Consider the following 17,112-nt stretch of genomic DNA (forward strand, 5'->3'; position numbering starts at 1 on the left):
CAAATCTGTCATGTCAATCATATTTTACCCACGGAGACTTGAGACTTGCTGTTGATCTCCTCTCAACTCTCCAACGGTTCAAGACCGCCATCTGGTGGCCGATCGGCGAATCGCCCAAACTGGAAGTGGTGCTCAACCATATTTCGTCCGGCCACTCGCTATTGCTCCCGGCACTCGAGCTTGATACACTGGATAGCGATCCGTTGCCAATAACTCGATAAACAACATGATTTGGACGTATATACTATTATACAACCTGGAAATGGATCGCATATATCAACATCCCATAATCGCGAACTTTCTGCTCCACGCTGACCACCCAACGGTCAGAGGAAGCGTGTAAGTTTCAGCGTGTTTGATTATTATGATCCATATAAACTGCTGTGATCTATGTATCGCCCATACTACATGAATGATTTAACGTCGGCCACGGACTTATAAACCCCCCCCCCCCCTCCGGTCACCAGCAGATGATGAGGCATGACGTTTAGGACCTTGTACAATTGACATTTTTAATCTGACGTCAATCGGTATCAAACTACATTTGATGATGTAATATGTATTTATAGCTATAACTCGCGTTCTGCAGAATGCTGCAGAAAACGATAAAAACATATTTATACTTTAGACCGTATTTTAGTATGAATATGTGAATGAAAAAGTAGAACGTTGCTACATCCTAAATGATAGATACTTGACGTTGAATGGGCCATAGTAATGTCAATTTAGCAATACAATTTAAAAAGTTATAGCCCTGCAAAGAAGGGGAACTTCTCCATAGACTTACAGTACTGGCAGACAGGAAACAGATTTTCAACCGCTCGCTCGCCACACACACACACACAGCGCAGATTGAATGAAAGACTGAAAGAAAGACTTTGTTTAGAATCATTTTGAGTTTATTTGAAACCCTTTTGCTGCGCCTGTTTGTTTTGAAACCTTTTAGTTCAAGTCTGGAGCCTGTTTTGTTTCGTTGTTTGCCCCGTTATTATTTGAAACTTTTACACAACTCCTTCCATAAAACTCAACCGGTTCGAACCCATCAAGACGCAACCATCAACAACATCAAACAGTGAGTAACAAGACAGCCCAAGTCAAAGTGGTGTGAGCGCGTTAAAGACGTATCCTGGCTTAGATAGGCAAATTGGCCCTACATTCAAGTTGAAAATCTGTTTCTCGTCTGGCGTGCGTCTACACACAGCTCGGCCCTAATTAATAGAAGACCATGGTGCCATTTTTCGAGGCGACCAGTGGCGGCGCGATTTAGTCAAAAACTATTAAATCAAATGAAATGGCTCCTACATAACCGGCCCCTATTGTTATGGGCAGGCTCTAATAACAATACAAAATCAAAAAACTGGAGCCATACAACATTTTTCAAAACAATAATAAATACTTGTGAGGTGGGAAACGGGCATGGTGTATAGGCCTGTCTGAATCTTCAGTACCTAATTTGAGTTTGGCACCATCTGCTCATCTGCTCATTAAAACGTGTTCAGTGAGCTAAAGGAAAACATTGCCACTAAAGGTACTCAGCTGCAGGAGTCATGTGTGGACAGTTAAGGGATTTATTTCCACCTGTCAATTTGTATCGTTTTGATGCTAGAATTGCCATTTGTTTGCGGCTCAATACAGTTTTCCTTCGCCTGTCACCTCCGTTGTTGATTTAAGACGTCAGCAAAGTGAATAATGTGAAAGTAGTAAAATATGACAGGAAGCTGAAAACAAAACTATATTTGAGATGTTTTATGGAATTGTTATCCTCACCTCTTCTTTATCTCCTTTCCTCTCAATCTCCTCTCCCCTTCCCTCTCTTCTCTTCTCCTCTTCTCTTCTCCCCTCTCCTCTCCTCACCTCTCTTCTCCTCTTCTCTCCTCTCCTCTCTTCCCCTCTCCTCTTCTCTCTTCTCCTCTCTTCTCTTCTCTTCTTAATCTCTTCTCCTCTCTTCTCTTCTCTTCTCAATCTCTTCTTCTCTCCTTTCCTCTCCTCTCCTCTCGTATCCTCTATTCTCCTCTCCTATCCTCTATTCTCCATCTCCTCATCTCCTCTCCTCTCCTTTTCTCCTCTTCTCTTCTCTTCTCTTCTCTTCTCTTCTCTTCTCTTCTCTTCTCTTCTCTTCTCTTCTCTTCTCTTCTCTTCTCTTCTCTTCTCTTCTCTTCTCTTCTCTTCTCTTCTCTTCTCTTCTCTTCTCTTCTCCTCTCCTACAGGTTGTACCCGCGTCATGCCAGTGCCATGAACAACCTGGGCACTCTGACGCACCACCCAGAGGAGGCTGAGCGCTACTACAGGAGAGCCCTGGACACCAACCCCCAGCACAACAGAGCCCTGTTCAACCTGGGGAACCTACTCAAGTAAGACTGCCCCAGGGGCAAAATTAATTAGTCCCACAGAACCATGCGTCAGCACACACACACACACACACACACACACACACACACACACACACACACACACACACACACACACACACACACACACACACACACACACATGAAAACACACAGAGACACGCACCCACAAATTGGCCAGGCTGCTGACATTAAAGAGGAAGAATGTAGGGCGGCTGGGTAGCGCAGCGGACTAAGCGTCTGCCTACCACCGCAGAGACACTGGTATCGAATCCAGCTGTCAGCGGTACCTTCGGCTTGGTCGGTCGTCCATACTAACCAATTGGCAGTGTTAGCGGGTGGGAAGACGGTGGGGTGTGTATCCTGGTCGTTGTAAACAGCGACTCCTACAGGTCGGTCGGGGCACCTGCTCAGCGAGGAAGGGATCTGGGGGAAGTAGTGTGAGCCTCCCACGCGTTACGCTCCCCCAGTGAGAGTCCTCGCTGTCAGGTGAAAAGAAGTGGCTGGCTGACTCCACATGTATCGGGGTCTTCAACCCTCCCTAGACCGGCAAGTGGGGGGCAAATGCGCGCAATGACCAGGAAGGGTTGGGGGAATTGGCATAACGACTAAAATTGGGATGGGAGAAAAATACAGAAAAAGGAGGAGAAAAAGAATGTAGAAAAGAGGGGACAGACAGACATTATCGGACAGATAATCCAATAAAGAGGTGGAGTAAAATGAAATATGAACTGTGTGTCTGTGAGAGAGAGAAAGAGAGAGAGAGAGACAGACAGACATCAGGGCACAGGGAGCGTCATCTATTATTAACTCGCTAAACTCTATCTCATTTGATCCCGAAATGCTTTATCCGACAGCAAGAAGGGTTGAAACGCAAGCTATAGCAAACCAACTAGGTGCATACGCCACCTGCTGTATTGGGAGTGTTGCTCTCCTCTTGTGCTTGGGAATGACACGAGATTGTAGTGTGAAAGCAGGCCAGAGGGGGGAGTGGGAGGGGGGGGCTATCGCTCTCGAGGACGGAGCGAGGACGGAGTGGACCAACCGTTCCTAATGAAAAAACGCCCTGAGACTGTTGGTTCTCATGACACAGTATGTTCTTCTCTTCTCTTCTTTCCTCTTCTCTTCTCTTTCCTCTTCTCGTCTCTTCAATAAGAGGGCTCAGTGTTTCCCCACAGGATTTTCAGAGACTATGGGGGTGAACCTCTGACCCTCTAGGGGGGTCCGGGGGCATGACCCGGACATTGTTGTACATTTTAAAGTTAATAAATGCATCAATCTGGTGCACTTTGAGAGCAAAATAAAGAGGCTAGATCTATGATGAACTTTGTGCTCAAAACACAAAATCGACTAGACTAGTGCTTCCCAATCCTCTCCTCGAAGCACCCCAGCCGTTCAATGTATTTGTTAAATTCCACCACCAGCACACCTGATTCAACTTAACTAGCCCTTTATTAGTTGAATCAGGTGTGCTGGTGGTGGAATTTAACAAATACATGGAACGGCTGGGGTGTCTCGAGGAGAGGTCAAGTCAAGTCAAGTCAAGAGTTTTAATTGTCACGGCATACAAGTATACAATGAAATGCGGGTGGTCTTGCCCGCGACGATGTGCAATACAGTGGTACAACATATAATAGAATCCAATAAAAATACAGTGGTACAACATATAATAGAATCCAATAAAAAACAACAGTGCAATAAACAGGTAACATGGTGTGACATCTCGGTATCTGTACATAGTATTACAGAGCATATAGGACATGCTAGGTAGGTTTGGGAACCACTGGACTAGACAGAGCATACATTTGAGCCATCAAAGAAATTAAGCAAAAGTGGTTACCTGTGTTGAACTGGTTTATTTTTTAGAAAATAAAAAAATATAGTGGATTACTATTACGACTACTACCACTGCCAATACTACTGATACATCCCTATTGGGAAACTTTATATTTAAAAAAAAAAAGTAAAAAAAAAATATATATATATATATTATAATTCTTCTTTTTTTATTCATTATACAACTGTGGCGGGACTAATGGTAATTAATGGGAAACCCTGACTGTCCTATTACAGTAAATAAACATTGTATCAGCACCAGGGAACACAAACAAACCACTCACACAGTCTGTTAGCCAAGAGATTTGCTCTGCTCTCTACTCCTCTCCTTCTCTCCTCTCCTCCTCTTCTCTTCTCTTCTCCAGACTGTCCTATTACAGTACACATTGTATCAGCACCAGGGAACACAAACAAACCACTCACAGCCAGCAGAACTAGAAGAGAGATTTTCTTTATTCTTTATTATACACATAGGCTATTTGTCATTAATGTGTGTGTGTTTTGTGTGTATGTGTATTTATTTACTCACTTCCACGTTTCCATGCTGTTCTCCGTCAAACCTCACACAGTGTTTTGTTTGACACAGCAGGGCGTGGACGTTTTATTGTTTGACTATGCTAACACACAAAACACTCAACACATGCACTCACACACACACACACACACACACACACACACACACACACACACACACACACACACACACACACACACACACACACACACACACACACACACACACAATTACAATACCCCCTTCCTACCCTCCTCATCCCGTGTTCATTAACAACAGTCTGAATTGGGTTTTCTTCGTGGACAACCGGTGGGACCTCCTTACGAGCCTGAGGCTCCGATGGAAAAACGCTTCAATAATGGAAGCTCAAATTAAAGAAAAAGCACCGGAGGATGTCTTAGGATGGATCTTGGAGTCGATGCTTACCAAAGCTCTATAAACAGTAGTCTCATCTTCTCTGTGTGGCCGTCGATGCTTACCACAGCTCTATATACAGTAGTCTTATCTCCGCAGTGTGGCCGTCGATGCTTACCAAAGCTCTATATACAGTAGTCTTATCTCCGCAGTGTGGCCGTCGATGCTTACCAAAGCTCTATATACAGTAGTCTTATCTTCTCTGTGTGGCCGTCGATGCTTACCACAGCTCTATATACAGTAGTCTTATCTTCTCTGTGTGGCCGTCGATGCTTATCACAATCAATCAATCAATCAGATTTATTTATATAGCACATTTCACATGACGCGTGTCAACCAAAGTGCTGTACAGAGGGTAGGTACACATAGATACATATTGACAAGAATCACACTCCGTTTTATGAGAGGGCACACAGGCAAACACATAGGAAAACAGGGCATGAGTCAGTGAACGGGAAAGGCTAGTAGGTAGAAGTGGGTTTTGAGCCTTGATTTGAAGGCATCTATCGAGGGGGCGAACCTAATGGAGGTGGGGATGCTGTTCCACAGTTCAGGGGCTGCGATAGCAAAGGCACGGCCCCCCCTGAGCTTGAGGTTAGACCTCCGGACTGTCAGGAGCCTCTGATCGGCTGACCTGAGGGACCTGGTGTTGGAATAGGGGGATAGGAGGTCTGCGATGTAGGAGGGGGGGGTGACCATTAAGGGCTTTAAAAACAAATAGGGGAACCTTAAAATCTATCCTGTAGCGTACTGGGAGCCAATGAAGGGAGGCAAGGACAGGGGTGATGTGGTCTCTCTTGCGGGTTCCGGTCAACAGTCTGGCAGCAGCGTTTTGTACCAGTTGTAAGCGGGACAGGAAAGACTGGTTAATGCTTATATAGAGGGAGTTGCAGTAGTCTAATCTAGATGAAATGAAGGCGTGGATGACTCTCTGAAGGTCTGCAGGGGAGAGAAGGGCTTTGAGTTTGGCAATGGTGCCTAGTTGGAAAAAACATGCCTTTACCACTGAGTTCACTTGTCTGTCAAATTTAAATTGTGGATAAAAAATGACACCTAGGTTCTTGACATAAGGCTTGACCAGGGAGGACAGGTTGCCAAGGCTGTTGGTAAGGGTTGTGACAGCGTCTGGGGGACCGAAGAGGGTTATTTCGCATTTGTTTTGATTTAGTTGTAGAATGTTTTGTGCCATCCAACATTTAACATCATCCAGGCAGGATATGAGACTGTTAAGTAGAGACTGGTTGTTATGTTTCAGGGAAACGTAAAGCTGTGTGTCGTCAGCATAACAGTGAAAAGAGATGTTGTGCTTCTGAATGATTGGACCAAGGGGTAGCATGTAAAGGGAGAACAGGATCGGGCCAAGGATGGACCCTTGCGGGACCCCACAGGAGAGGGAGGTTGAGGGGGAGGAGCAGTTGGCGATGTTGACAGCAAAGCTTCTATTACAGCTCTATATACAGTAGTCTTATCTTCTGTGTGGCCGTCGATGCTTACCACAGCTCTATATACAGTAGTCTTATCTTCTCTGTGTGGCCGTCGATGCTTACCAAAGCTCTATATACAGTAGTCTTATCTCCGCAGTGTGGCCGTCGATGCTTACCAAAGCTCTATATACAGTAGTCTTATCTTCTCTGTGTGGCCGTCGATGCTTACCACAGCTCTATATACAGTAGTCTTATCTTCTCTGTGTGGCCGTCGATGCTTACCACAATCAATCAATCAATCAATCAGATTTATTTATATAGCACATTTCACATGACGCGTGTCAACCAAAGTGCTGTACAGAGGGTAGGTACACATAGATACATATTGACAAGAATCACACTCCGTTTTATGGGAGGGCACACAGGCAAACGCATAGGAAAACAGGGCATGAGTCAGTGAACGGGAAAGGCTAGTAGGTAGAAGTGGGTTTTGAGCCTTGATTTGAAGGCATCTATCGAGGGGGCGAACCTAATGGAGGTGGGGATGCTGTTCCACAGTTCAGGGGCTGCGATAGCAAAGGCACGGCCCCCCCTGAGCTTGAGGTTAGACCTCCGGACTGTCAGGAGCCTCTGATCGGCTGACCTGAGGGACCTGGTGTTGGAATAGGGGGATAGGAGGTCTGCGATGTAGGAGGGGGGGTGACCATTAAGGGCTTTAAAAACAAATAGGAGAACCTTAAAATCTATCCTGTAGCGTACTGGGAGCCAATGAAGGGAGGCAAGGACAGGGGTGATGTGGTCTCTCTTGCGGGTTCCGGTCAACAGTCTGGCAGCAGCGTTTTGTACGAGTTGTAAGCGGGACAGGAAAGACTGGTTAATGCTTATATAGAGGGAGTTGCAGTAGTCTAATCTAGATGAAATGAAGGCGTGGATGACTCTCTGAAGGTCTGCAGGGGAGAGAAGGGCTTTGAGTTTGGCAATGGTGCCTAGTTGGAAAAAACATGCCTTTACCACTGAGTTCACTTGTCTGTCAAATTTAAATTGTGGATAAAAAAATGACACCTAGGTTCTTGACATAAGGCTTGACCAGGGGGAGGACAGGTTGCCAAGGCTGTTGGTAAGGGTGGTGACAGCGTCTGATTATTTCGCATTTGTTTTGATTTAGTTGTAGAATGTTTTGTGCCATCCAACATTTAACATCATCCAGGCAGGATATGAGACTGTTAAGTAGAGACTGGTTGTTAGGTTTCAGGGAAACGTAAAGCTGTGTGTCGTCAGCATAACAGTGAAAAGAGATGTTGTGCTTCTGAATGATTGGACCAAGGGGTAGCATGTAAAGGGAGAACAGGATCGGGCCAAGGATGGACCCTTGCGGGACCCCACAGGAGAGGGAGGTTGAGGGGGAGGAGCAGTTGGCGATGTTGACAGCAAATCTTCTATTACAGCTCTATATACAGTAGTCTTATCTCCTCAGTGTGGCCGTCAATGCTTACCAAAGCTCTATATACAGTAGTCCATCTCCTCAGTGTGGCCGTCGATGCTTATCACAGCTCTATATACAGTAGTGAATCTCCATGGTTTCTAAAGCTGATCGAATGCCCAAATAAAATATAATGCAATACATGCCAGAGGCATCCTTTATTCAACCCAATTATATTTCTTGCATCTGTTGCTTTTACTTTATTATTACTCGGATCTATTAAAACGTATTATCAATTTACAATCAAATCCATTCAAGGAACACACCAACATTATGGGAAATTTGCTTACCATCTTCTCCAGAGTCACGACAAGTCTGTATCGGTAGCCTAGCTCCGGGAGAGATGTTAGTTGCCAACAGCTAGGCTAACCAGTACTGTCTGCCTCCATTCGTTGTGCTAGCCGGATGGCATCCTACTGAAGGCACAGAGAGGAAACTGATATCTATCTTCTTGTCTCACTTCTTGTCTCAGAAGACGGTAAGTGTGTTTCCCATAATGTCGACGTGTTCCTTTAACATTTCTGGATTATCACACTCATACATTCACAGCAGACATTTTGACGTGTCATAGATGGGTAAACACAGCTGTAACTAATAACGATCCATTATCAATGGATCTGGGACTTTTAGGCAGTGTATTTCTGTAAACAACAGTGCCCATTAACTCATTGGACGCCACGCAGTTGAGCATCGTTTGTACTTACCACGCCAAGCTCTAAGAGATAGGAATACGTGGCGGTGTTTGCAGGGCTATAACTATATTCGATATTATAGCTATGGATACAATACTATGGCCCATTTGACATCGACTATCGTTCAATATGTGAAAAAGAAATAATCCATACATTCCCGTTTTATACCGTGGTGAATATGAGTATAGTTTTAGAGTGATCCTGTCTAATCCCAGAAAACGACGCTATGCAGCAATACGTGCATTTCACTAAAATCGTTGCCGTTTCTCGCCTGGACACGGTACTATTTCGAAATCAAAACTATATTATCGGTATTATGTTTCATCATGAATGCATGAAAGGGTGGGGGGGGGGGTAGTTTTTTGATGCTTTGATCGTCACCAACTGCATATGTTGTGGAGTAACGTTAGACATGTTGTGATCGAGGTGAAGTCATGGTTGGATCACAGCAGGTTTGATATCATATAGCCCTTACCTTCACTAGGATGTACCCCAAAAAGAATATTCTAATTATCTGATCGCGAGTCCCAGTATTGGTGTCGATCGTGTCGCCAACATAATCCGCCACACATCATGCATCGGGAGCACTTGACGCTTCTCAACCGCTCCACTTGCCCGACAAAGAAAAGTCAGATTGGAGACTTTTGATCGACACACAGGCCAAGATATAATGTTTCAAAGGGTGCTCGATACTGCCACCTGGGTGGATGCGGCCGGTGTTGCACTTTCACATTCTCAGGATGATTCCCCATGTTAACCCCGAGTCCGTGTGCCTGTAATGAATGGAAATATCGAATAAACGAAATAACGATGAAAACCCGACTATACTCGGGTTTTCAGGGGTCCTGGCGCTCAACGCATGGCGAGATAACCCGACTATCATCGGGTCTGGCGTCCAAAGAGTTAAAGGACCATACCGGTGCGGTGATTAACCTACATTAAATTGATCTCCTGATCGCCATAACAACTCGGCTGGCTCTCGATGAAATCGATGCGCACATTGGACTATAAAGGTGCTACTGGTGTGGTAATTTAACATAGGTGCCGAAGTGGAGTGGGTGCCGATCAGCGTTTGTCCTGCGTCTATTTCACTCTAGGGCTGAGCCCAAACGTTGGCATTCGAATTCTAAATCAACATTCAAATTTTTTCTTTTTCCTTCACAGTTGCAGATAAAGATTAGGCTACACTAATATTATAGTATTAAAATAAACTGATGAGTTATATTCATTAAAGAAAGTTGATTTAATTGATTTAGTTGGGCTGGGGCTTCTCCCTGGGCTGGGTCTGGGGCTGGAAAGTTGATTTAATAAAAAAAAAATACTAATTTAATCAGATTAATCACTTTCTTCAAATTGAGGATTTAGTTTGAGGATCTAAAAAAAAGAAGAAAAAAAATGTAAGTATTAAAAAGAAATTGAATTTCTTAATTTTTATATATTTATTAATTAAAAAAGAAGGTTCGAACGTTCATTCGAAAAACCCTGACGAAGTTCGAATCCCAAAAACAGGCTTTGGGGACAGCCTTATTTCACTCCCAGTGTGTTTCAGCGGTGACCATGCTGCTGCTGATGATGATGATGATGATGATGATTATGATGATGATGATGATTTGTTCAGATCCCAGGGGAAGGAGAAAGAAGCAGAGGTCTTGCTGAAGGAATCTATTCGCTTTGGGAAACATTTCGCCGACGCCTACTCCAGCCTAGCATCACTCTATGCTGAGCAGGTACAGTACAATGTTCACATCAACACATTAAGAAGATCTTTCAGTCACACACATGTTTCTCTCTCTGTCTCTCTCTCTCTCTCTCTCTCTCTCTCGCTCTGTCTCTGTCTCTCTATCTATATCACTTACACACGCACACCTCTCTCTCCCTCTCTGTGTCTGCCTGCCTCTGTCTCTCTTACAGACTATCTCTCCACTTCTCTCTTTATATCTCTCTCCCTCTCTTTTTTCTACCCATCTTCTCTCCACCCCCCCCTCTCCACATCTCTCTCTCTCCTCTTTCTCTCTCTCTCTCTGCCCCCCCATCTCTCCCCTCCCCTTTCTGCTGTGAACCCTCTGTCCTCCATGAATGAATCCATGGTGAATTAAATTAGAGTCAGCTTTGCATCGTTAATCTTGCAGTGGGAAACCACGCCACACTGTTATGAGCTTGTCAATTCCACGCACTACCTGACTTCTAACCTGCTATTAGCTTGGATATTCTGCAAGCTCAGCCCAGTGGAGACATTATTCCACAGTCCCACGTATTACTCCTGTTGAATCTAACTGGGCTGTATTGTCTGTATTGTCCCGTAGAGGCGGTTTCCTGAAGCCAAAGAGGTGTATTTACAAGGCATGGAGAACTGTCCCGACAGCTCTGACCTGCATAATAACTACGGAGTGTTCCTGGTGGATACAGGTGTGTTGAGCTGTCCGTCTCTCTGGCCTCATAGACACATTCATGACCTCCATACTGTAGTATTATAGTTAGGAGACTGATGAAGACACATTCCCACCATACATAATTCTATACATTTATTTTGTAATCGGGGATAATGCACACAAATTGTATCTCTCTCTCTCTCTCTCACTCTCTCTCTCTCTCTCTCTTCCAGGAGAGGGGGACCTCGCGGCGGCCCACTACCAGCAAGCCGTGAGACTCAAGCCGGCTCACTACGTTGCCATGGTGAACTTGGGCCGCCTCCTTCGCTCCTCCAATGACAACAAAGGGGCGGAGTCTTGGTACAAGAGGTGGGTGTGGCCTTCTATTGTCTTTATTCACACTCCTGCTATAGAGCTTAGTAGCCCCGCCCAGTTTAATGACGTAGCGCTGGTCCCACACAAAGAAATTATGGGCTGAAAAAGTATTTTTTATTCTTTATTTTATACATTTTACATTTAGTCATTTAGCTGACGCTTTTATCCAAAGCGACGTACAAGTTCTGTACAACAAGTCAGCAGGAAGGGTACAACTCTGGCAGCTAAGGGTAAGTACGATTGTTCGTCAAACAGTGTCGAACTTGAGAGGTAAATTAACTCATCAGAGTTTGATGTTCGGGTAAGCGGCCATAGAAAAGAGCTCCAGGTCAAAGAATATTAAAAAAAGGAAGTAAAACAAAATAAAAAGTGACAATTCAAGGATATAAGAGAAAAGGAAGTCAAGGATGAACACGAGAAAAAGCGAGAGAAAAGGGACCCCAGAAGAAGTACAAACACAGGAGGAAAGTTATCGACACGAGGAGGTGGCGCAAGAGGTAATTCAAGCTAGCATGACGCAGGGCGACAGACCAGAGATACCCACCTGGGTAGCGGAGCTACAAGCTAGCATACAGACTAGCATACAAGCTAGGGCAATAGCTAACCAACAAGCTAGCGCAATAGCTAACCAAGCTAACATGCAGAGCATTCGGAGCGACATCGACAGACTCAGGGAAGAATTAAAGAAGGGTCAGGACGAGCTCAGAGAAAGTTATCGACACGAGGAGGTGGCACAGGAGGTAATTCAAGCTAGCATAACGCAGGGCGACAGACCAGAGATGCCCATCTGGGTAGCGGAGCTACAAGCTAGCATGACGCAGGGCGACAGACCAGAGATGCCCATCTGGGTAGCGGAGCTACAAGCTAGCATGACGCAGGGCGACAGACCAGAGATGCCCATCTGGGTAGCGGAGCTACAAGCTAGCATGACGCAGGGCGACATACCAGAGATGCCCATCTGGGTAGCGGAGCTACAAGCTAGCATACAGACTAGCATACAAGCTAGCGCAATACCTAACCAACAAGCTAGCGCAATAGCTAACCAAGCTAACACGCAGCGCATTCGGAGAACCTTCGACCATGACTATTCAACAGAGGTGGCTGTAAAGCGTCCGAGCTATGTTCAGATAAAAAAGACTCTTAAAGAGAAAGGAATCCGATTTTAATCACCAATGACCACGCTGAAGGTTCATTGGAAAGAAGGCATAGGGGTGTGCAGTGACGTGAGGGAAGCGACAAGGGACATGGACCGGAGTGGATGGAAGGTGCCGGGAGGAGAAGAGGACAGACCGACGCTGATGCAGAGGTTGGAGGAGGCGAGAAGGTGGACCAGGGTCGGGGGACAAGGAGAGGAGTACGGGACGGTGAAGGAGATCTGAACCGATTCAAAGGGACGGTGAAGGAGATCTGAACCGATTCAAAGCGGATCAACTGAGAAGAAAGACGAAAAGACACAGAGAAGGGGAACAGAGAGGAGACAAGAGGGTACACGGTGATCCAGGGAAGGATAAGTACAATACACATTAAACTGATATACATGGGACACACACAATACAAGTAAAGGTAAACATGAAAAGGACTTATACAATGAGAAGATGGTAAAGTACATACGAGATAATTATACCAAAAGTAATAAAAAAAGGACATGGAGATTCAAGAGATATATTGAGGCGGATATGAAAGAACCACAGGATTACACGTGACACATAATACAAATAGACAGGAACATAAAAGTGACTAATGCAGAGCTTATGACCGGGAGCTCGGAGGTCGCACACAGAACAAGCTGGACATGTATAGTGCGCATTTATTAGCCACTAGGGGGAGCCCTCTCACTAGGAGAGCCACTACTCCCCACCCGCCAGTGGGGGAAAGAGGGAGACGAATGAGTCCCTCAACTACCATGGAAGTTCCAAGTGTTAATGTTGAAGTTAATGTTGATTATGGTTATATGTATGTAAATCAGACAGGGATAGCAGTGGCTACAACCACAAATATTATTTTATGTGACATGGGTAGAACGGGAGAACATTTGGAAAAGAAATATGACACAAGTTAAGGGTATCAAAATGATGTCGCTGAATGTGAATCGTATGAATAATCCAATTAAAAGGAGTAAGGTGATGACGAAACTTAAGAAAGAAGAGGCGCAGGTTATCTTCTTACAAGAAACTCATCTAATATCACAAGAACATGAAAAGCTGAAGAGATTCGGGTATGAGAATCTGTTTTATAGTTCTTTTAAACTATAAAAAGAAATGGAGGACAAACATTAGCAAATATATGAATATACAAATGGCAGAATTAGGAATCATGGATATATGGAGAGAAATGCACACACTAGATAGAGAATACACGCATTATTCGCATCCACACACAACATATTCAACGATAGACTATTTTCTCATGACAACAGGGGACAGATACAGGGTAGAAGACTGCAGGATAGGGGTGACGGACATATCAGATCATAGCGCAATATATCTGACAGTGAATCATAAAAGTAGGCGGAGAAATACAGTTTGGAGACTGAATGTAGGACTATTAAATAACAACGGTTTGGTTAATGAAGTAAAAGGAGACATAATTAGATACAGAGAAGAAAATGATAATGGAGAGGTAGACCCAAACATTTTATGGGATGCACTAAAGGTAGTAATACGTGGAAAATGTATAGCAAAGACGGTATTACTCAAGAAGGCCAGAATAGAGACATACCAGAACTTGATAAAGAAACTGAAAGAATTAGAGAAAGAACACCAAAGCTCAAATAACCAAAAGACACTTGGAGAGGTAAAGGAAGTTAGAGGAAAGATGAACAAAGAACCAGCTGAAATAGAGAAGACATTTGAAGAATACTATACACACAACCGATAGCGGCAGGAGAAGAGGAGATAGAGACATTTTTAGGAAAATTAGATCTACCATCGATAGGGAAGGAACAGAACGAAATATTAAACGCGGAGATTACAGAACAAGAAGTGGGGAATGCGATCAGTAAAGCAAAGAGCAGTAAGTCACCGGGTAGCGACGGATTCCCCTCTGAATTCTACAAAACATTTAGACAGGAACTGAGCCCCATATTAGAAACAGCATTCAGACACACGATGAAAGAAGGCACAATGCCACCTTCATGGAAAGAAGCCATAATTACTACAGTTCCAAAAGAAGGGAAAGATGGAGAACTATGTAGCAGTTTCAGACCTGTGTCCATACTTAATGTAGATTACAAGATGTATACATCAATAATGTCCAAAAGATTTGAGACATTTATGACGGATATTATAGACGAGGACCAGACCGGATTCATTAAAGGAAGGCAGACACAGGATAACATAAGGAAGACAGCAGGTGGTAGAGGAGATACAAAAGGAAGGAGGAAGTGCAGTATTAGTTAGCCTAGATGCAGAAAAAGCATTCGACAGTGTAAGCTGGATATTTCTATATAAAGTATTGGAGAAATTTGGATTAGACAAAAACGCTATGAAAACAATTAGGGCATTATATCAAGAACAGACTGCAAGGATTAAGGTAAATGATAGTCTGACGGACCGGATTAAACTAGAGAGAGCTACCAGACAGGGTTGTTGTCTTTCGCCGACGCTCTTCGATGTTTTCATCAAACCACTGGCTCAACTAATTAGACAGACCAAATACATCAAAGGGGTGGAGATAAGTAAGTAAGTATTTATAAAGCACCTTTCATACATGTCATGTAGCTCAAAGTGCTGTACACAATTATAGGCATATATAACGATAAAAGCAATAAAGTCACAGTGATCAGTTAAGATCAATGTTTAAAAAAAATAATAATAATAATAATAATAGTAACGTAAAAATGAAAATAACGTAAAAACAGTCATTTGCTTACCAGTTTGGGAGAACAGGTCCGCACAAACATTTCCGCTCAGTGGCAACCGGAAGTGCACTAAACCAATGCACTTGTATGGTAGGTAGCAATGTTTAGCTCTTATAACGCTAGTGTAGTTACGTTTTTATCAGTGGTCATAGTTGGGTCCATAGTGCTTTACCAAGTCCCATGGATCCATCAGTGGCCGTGTATTGTGGTAGAAAGAAAGAAAAAGAAAAACGTATAAAGAAAACAGTCTAAAGTTTGAAAGTTTGGGAGGTCCGCAAAAACACGACCGTTCAACTCAGAAGCTGAGGCGTGTCAAAAACTTTTGAAAAACTGGAGGCGTGTCTCCTATGTACCCGTTCCTTCATCTAAAAAGTTTGAAAGTTTGGGAGGTCCGCAAAAACACGACCGTTCAGCTCAGAAGCTGAGGCGTGTCAAAAACTTTTGAAAAACTGGAGGCGTGTCTCCTATGTACCCGTTCCTTCATCTAAAAAGTTGGGTCCACAAGGCTTATCCTAGCCTCATGGATCCATCAGGTTTTTCCAAGCCATAACTATTTGTAAGCTAGACTGTATAGGTACGTTTTTAATTTTCCTTTAAAAATGTGTATAGAGCTGGCGTTTCTGATGTGTGTTGGTAGTGTGTTCCATAGTTTTGGGGCATAGTTGGCAAATGCCATACTTCCTATCCTTTTTTGGTTTCTGGGCGTGTCTAGTAAACCTGTAGTGGATGACCGTAGCGTTCTTGAGGGCAGATAACTAACTAGGGAATTTGCTATGTATTTTGGGCCTTGCTCATTAAGAGCTTTATATGTTAGGAAAAGGACCTTAAAATCAATTCTATGAGTTATTGGAAGCCAGTGCAGAGTGGCCAGGACTGGAGTGATATGTTCTCTTCTCCTTGTATGAGTTAGTAATCGAGCTGCAGAGTTTTGGATAAGCTGAAGCTTCCCAATGGTTGCTTTGGGAAGACCAGTGAACAGTGCATTACAATAGTCAAGCCGACTTGATACAAAAGCATGAATAAGTTTCTCTGCATCTTTTTTATTTACGAAAGGTCTTACTTTCGCTATGTTTCTTAGGTGGAAGAATGACGTTTTCATGGCCTTATTTATATGAGACTTAAAGGTCAGGTCTGAGTCCAAGATGACACCTAGGCTTGTAACCTCAGTCTTTACATAGGATGACAGACTCCCCAGGTTTTTACAAAGCACTTCCCTTTTCGCTTTTGGGCCGATCAATAGGATTTCGGTCTTGCTTTCGTTTAATTTTAGGAAGTTATTGTTCATCCACTTGTTTATTGCTAACAGACAATTTGTAATGGACTGTATGGCTGTAGTGTTATTTGGTTCTGCGGAGATATATAGTTGTGTATCATCAGCATAACTATGGAAGCATACACCGTGGTCTCGAATGATGTCCCCGAGGGGCAGCATATATAGTGAGAAGAGTAATGGACCAAGGCAGCTTCCTTGTGCGACTCCAAAATTGCTGTCATGTTCCTCGGATACATTGTCTCCAAGCTTAACATAGAACCTTCTCCCCTTAATGTATGTTATGAGCCAATTTAGTACATGATCGGAAAAGCCAACCAGTCTTTCAAGACGACTGATCAAGATATTATGGTCAATCGTATCGAACGCTGCACTAAGGTCCAATAGGACAAGAATTGAGACTTTGCCAGCATCGGAGTTTAGCCTGAGGTCGCTAACTATTTTGGTAAGGGCAGTTTCAGTGCTGTGATTTGTTCTGAAACCTGATTGTAGTTCCTCCATGATGTTATTATCTTTGAGAAAGGAGTTTAT

At 43.8% G+C, this 17,112-nt stretch overlaps 1 protein-coding gene across 3 annotated transcripts in view; it reads left to right on the top strand.

The window, feature by feature from the left end:
- Window positions 1-17,112, top strand: part of tmtc1 (transmembrane O-mannosyltransferase targeting cadherins 1) — a 128,666-nt gene that overhangs the window by 99,069 nt on the left and 12,485 nt on the right. For all 3 annotated transcript variants that reach the window (XM_084330647.1, XM_084330649.1, XM_084330648.1), the window contains exons 11-14: window positions 2,208-2,351; window positions 10,327-10,435; window positions 11,012-11,114; window positions 11,311-11,446. In XM_084330647.1, the coding sequence (XP_084186773.1) occupies window positions 2,208-2,351; window positions 10,327-10,435; window positions 11,012-11,114; window positions 11,311-11,446 (492 nt within the window). The remainder of the gene's footprint in view (window positions 1-2,207; window positions 2,352-10,326; window positions 10,436-11,011; window positions 11,115-11,310; window positions 11,447-17,112) is intronic.

This window comes from Notolepis coatsorum (assembly GCF_963971535.1).
Source record: "Notolepis coatsorum genome assembly, chromosome: 15".
Taxonomy (NCBI): Eukaryota; Metazoa; Chordata; class Actinopteri; order Aulopiformes; family Paralepididae; genus Notolepis; species Notolepis coatsorum.